At 47.1% G+C, this 5,076-nt stretch overlaps 1 protein-coding gene across 1 annotated transcript; it reads right to left on the reverse strand.

Moving 5' to 3' along the window:
• Nucleotides 1-1,515: 1,515 nt before the first annotated feature.
• Nucleotides 1,516-2,073, reverse strand: LOC133378811 (zinc finger protein 572-like). The gene has a single exon (XM_061613431.1). It carries the CDS (start codon nt 2,071-2,073, stop codon nt 1,516-1,518), a length of 558 nt encoding a protein of 185 aa, XP_061469415.1.
• Nucleotides 2,074-5,076: the final 3,003 nt, after the last annotated feature.

A 5,076-nucleotide genomic window follows, 5' to 3' on the forward strand; every position in this document is an offset into this window, starting at 1 on the left:
AAAGGAAGTACTTCTTTACTCAGCGCATAGTTAAACTATGGAATTTGCTCCCACAAGATGCAGTAATGGCCACCAGCTTGGATGGCTTTGAAAGAAGATTAGACAAATTCATGGAGGACAGGGCTATCAATGGCTACTAGCCATGATGGCTGTGCTGTGCCACCCTAGTCAGAGGCAGCATGCTTCTGAAAACCAGTTGCCGGAAGCCTCAGGAGGGGAGAGTGTTCTTGCACTCGGGTCCTGCTTGCGGGCTTCCCCCAGGCAGCTGGTTGGCCACTGTGAGAACAGGATGCTGGACTAGATGGGCCACTGGCCTGATCCAGCAGGCTCTTCTTATGTTCTAAAGAGATTAAAGAACCCTATTACTATAAAAAGTAGGAATGATTACCTCTCCTAGGCTCTGAGTGGGCAACTAAATACAGCTGAAGCTATTTGAAAGAGCTCTGATCCAAAACCAGGATGGAATCTCTTGGTCTCAAGGTTTTGCACCAAGACCCAGAGTTTTTCCCCGGTTCTGTCCCTGCAGTCCCTCGATGCGTTCCTTGAGAGCGTAGTACGTGTTGGAGCTCTGATCTTCCTCGGGCCCCCTTCTCCTTCTTCTCTCTAGATTCAAGCCTCGTTTTTAAAAGACTTTTTCCTCTCTCCCCCTCCTGCCAAGGAGGAGTCTGGGAATCTGCTGATTTTGTGTGTGTGTGTGCATGTGTGTGTCTGCATGAGAGTTTCTTACTGACCCTGAAAAACTAAGGCTCCTTCTAACGAACAATGGAGGATTCTACAGTACTATGAGAGAGGGAAGTCTGCCAAAGAATAAGATAAAATTTATGCAGTAGCTTTTGGTTAATTTTGTTTCTTAATGCTGCTCTTGTTCTTCACACAATACCTCTGGAACGCATAACCAGCTATACCATCGGGTGGGGGTGTGTGAGAGTGGGGGTGGGAGTATAATTCCTGGCCTTGCACCTCCTGGGTTCCACTTAAACCAAAATGGGGTTAGCCAAACAATTGTAACATCAGTATGTGTTTGTTTATGGAAAAGATTTGGAATTTGGCTAATAAAACAACAGTCTGACATCAGACTCCTCTGATGTCTGTTAAGGTGTGATTGATGCAGGGAGCTTTTTCCACAAGCAGAGCATTTATACAGTGCATTGCCTGTATGGATTCTCCTCCAGTGGACAATCAAGACTGAGCAATCATTGAACCTAGTTCCGCAATCCATGCATATGTATGGTTTTCCCCTGTATGTGTCGTGCCAGATGAGGTGCGCTCCACGGCCAAAGGTTCTTTCACAAGATGAGCACTTGTATGGCTTCTCCCCAGTGTGAATCCTCTTGTGCACCACGAACATGGACTGCTTCCTGAAGCTTTTCCCGCAATCCGCACATATGTATGGCCTCCCTCCTGTGTGGAAGCTGTGGTGCCTAATCAGGTGCGAGGAGCGGCCACACCCTTTCCCACAATAGAAGCATTTGTAAGGTTTTTCTCCTGTATAGATGTTCATGTGCACTATGAAGCTTATAAACGTTTGCTAAAGCTTTGCCCACAGTCTGTGTGGATACATGGCTTCTGTCTGGTGTGCTTTCTCTTGTGCATAATGAGCTGGGAGCTACAGTTAAAGCTTTTTCCACAATCCGAGCACTTGAACGGTTTCTCCCCTGTGTGGATTCTCTGATGTCGGACACGTTGTGCTCTGCAGGTGAAGCTGTTCCTGTGGTCCAAGCATTTGTACAGTTTCACTCTGGCGTGGGTTGCCTCTTGCAACATAAGCTCATGCTCCCAGGTAAAAATGTCCTTGCGTGTGTTTTCTCTCTCATCCTTGAGGATTATTTTTTGGACTATACTCTCCTTGGGACCCTCATCTTCCTGAGAAGGAAGCGGTCTGTTTTCTTCCTTCCACGGGCAATTACCTTGCCAGCTCTCAGGGGCTTCTCCCTGGTCAGCAGGGTGAGACACCATCTGCTCCTTGCTTCCCAACAGCATCCAATGCAGCTCAGCTTCCCCCAGATTTTCCAGCTGATGTCTTTCCTTCTCCCATCTCCTCTGATCATCTATTGGAATACAAAGAGAATCCATCCTAGAAATCATCTGTTCATCAAAGGCAGAAAGGAACCGTCAGTCAGGTTGTGCACGTGGGGAAGAGGGCAAAACCTGGGGACGGGGGAATGAAATGAAGTGTCCTGGAAATGGGCATGGCTGGCTGGCACTGTAAATAGGAGCAGTTCACACAGCAACTGCAGGTCCCACTAGTTGCACTGTGGAGTGCTCCAATTAGAGCGCCAGCCAGCCAGCTAGCCATGCCCACTTTAAGGATATGCCATTCCACCCCCGCCTCAGTTTTCTGTCCCCACCACACACTCATTCAACATTGCATGCCTATGGAACATATCACTGGGAGGTTTGGGGATTTTTTTTCATAACTGCAAGAGTTATTTTGCCTTTAAAAAAAAGTGTCTACTTCTGCAACCCCTTGGGTCCCCTCTCCTCCCAAGCCTGTGGATACCTCCCTCTTGTGTATTTGTCTGGTCCTGTTTTGGCTACATAAGAATGAGTTTGTTATTATTAAATAATAATAATATTCCGGTTGTTTTAAGGGATCGATGCATTCTCAAAGCTTATCAGGTACACCTGAGGTCTAGGAAAAGTCACTCAGGACTGCTGCTTGTAAGTTGAACCAAAATCCTACATCTTCTTCATGCTGGTGCACTGTCTTAGTTCGACTGAGGACAGCATACATACCTTTCAAGCACATGACTTTCCCAAAGAATCCTAGAAACTGTAGTTTGTTAAGGATGCTGGGAATTCTAGCTCTGTGAGGGGTAAACTACAGTTCCCACAATTCTCTGGGGGAAGCCCCGTGCTTTAAATGTGCTTTACATGTATGGGTTCTACTCCCCATATTTCAGAAGCCAGGCAGACTGAGACACTTCTGCCCTTAAGAAAGACACCAAGACCTGCTTAAAACATGAGCCAGAATTTCTTGACCAAAGTTTCTTCCTTTGCACTCCAGGGTACTTTCTAGGGAGATCGCCTTCACAATGAAGATGTGCCCCCGCCCAGAGTAGCGGGCTGGATGAGGGCTAATAAGCCGAATCCTTGTAAAACCAAGGCCCTGTGGGTCTACAGAATGGGACTGGCACCACTAAATGTCCAGCTTCTAATGGAGGCCAGTTGGGCCTCTGTAACATGGAGGACAACTAACAGCGCTCCTTCGGAGGAACTCAGCGACGGAGATGGGATAGAAGGGCTCAGGCAGTCCATAAATGATGCTGGATCCAAGCTGTTCAGGGCTTTGTATATCAACAGAGGAACCTTGAACCTACAACTACAGACTTTGCTTCCTTAATCCTTTTCAGCAATGCTTAATTCCTTAAAAGAATATTAAGCTACTGGCACCACAAAGACTGATTTCGTTAAAATAAAGTCATGAATATTTATATATTTATATAAAATATATAAATATAACCTTTATCTCAAACTGTATGTTATAACAGGTGTGGGGAATCTCAGCAGCCCTCCAACACGTTCTGCCCGGCCGTCAGGAATATTCCCAGGCCATGCCCATCACAGGCCCAGCTCCAAACCCTCCTCAAGTGCTTTTGTGTCCTTGAACTGTGATGAGGCCTGTTGCTTAAGTGGACTGGAGAGATGGGAAAGTGCAGAAACCTTTGCTTTTTGCATAACTGGAATGGAGCCGAATGTACAAAGATAAGTCACGGCCGTTGCTCCACCCACACTTGCATTTGGCCATGCCTATTTTTTGCCTCTGCCCCTGCCCCTCTTTGGCATGTAGTCCCCGGAACATTGCCCGCAAGGGAAGGCCATCCTTGGGCTGAACAATCTTCCCCAGCACAGTATGAGTACAGATGAAGGGTGGGCTATAAAACTTTTTAATATTAAAACAGCAATCAAATAAATCATAGCTGAGTTACACCCACAATTGTGAGGTGTGTGAAGAGATTATGATGATGAGGCCTCCCCAGGTGTTGCCATGTGCTGTGGACTGCCTGTGACATCACAAAAGCACATGGCCACTGAGTGGATATAAAGATGGGCCAAGTGGAAAGCCAGTGGACTGAGGCAAAAGCATTGCCTGGTCTTCTTTCACTTGGAGGAGGCGAATTGGCAAATGCAAGGAGGTGATCATCTGGCTGCAGGATGACATCATGGAGCAATAATGAGGCAAGTTTACTTGCTGAGCGGGATCGTGGCTTGAAGCTGGCTGATACTCATATCTGAAGCTGGCTGATGTCTAGCGATGGACCTAGCGGAAGCTGGCAGTGTGTGTGGAAGCTGGTGGATTTCGCATTCGGAAGCTGGTGGATGCTGCAAGGCTGAAGCAGGCAGATGTTTGTGGAGGAAGCTGGTTGAAGGTGGATATTCGTGGGTTGAAGCCGGGGCATGAGTGTGAATGGATGGGGGGGTGAGAGAGGAGCGGATGTTGTCGCTGGCATTCTTCATGGATGTCGGCTGGCCGTGTGTGTGTGTGAGAGAGTGGAGTTTCGGATGCGGTAAAGGGGTGGGTGGGTGTAAGTGTGTGAATGTGACAAACCAGTGGATATTCACAAATAGATGATACCCGTGAATGTTGGCAGGTGGAAGCTAGCAGATGAAGTTGCCAAGTGAATGCTGGTGGAGGTGCCTGGGTGAGGCTGTTGGATGGTAGCCATCCCCCTCATTGTCTGTGTTTTTTTCCTTCCAGGAATGTCTCTGAAGCTGATGAGGTTTTGGAAGAGACCACCTGTGAAAGCAACAAAGAGGACTGCAAGGCTTAAAGAAGCCAGCTTTTATTTCTAAATAAAAATTTTTTTTGTATTCATCTCAAAAATAATAGATAATGGGAAATCAAATCCCAGAGTGTTACGGTGTGCCTCTCCCTGGTATCAGTATACATGAAGCCATAAGTATACATGAGGCTAGAAATATTTTAATAATAAATTAATACATCACTGCTGAGGTGTCCTTACCATTGTCAGGCCTATTGTGGCAAGGGACTGCCTGTGATGTCACAAAAGGACATAGTGGCTGAGGGGGAGGAGGCAGCGGGAGGGGGAACGAATGGAGGGAAGGGCCCCAGGA

Source organism: Rhineura floridana, chromosome 3, assembly GCF_030035675.1.
Source record: "Rhineura floridana isolate rRhiFlo1 chromosome 3, rRhiFlo1.hap2, whole genome shotgun sequence".
In the NCBI taxonomy this organism is placed as follows: domain Eukaryota; kingdom Metazoa; phylum Chordata; class Lepidosauria; order Squamata; family Rhineuridae; genus Rhineura; species Rhineura floridana.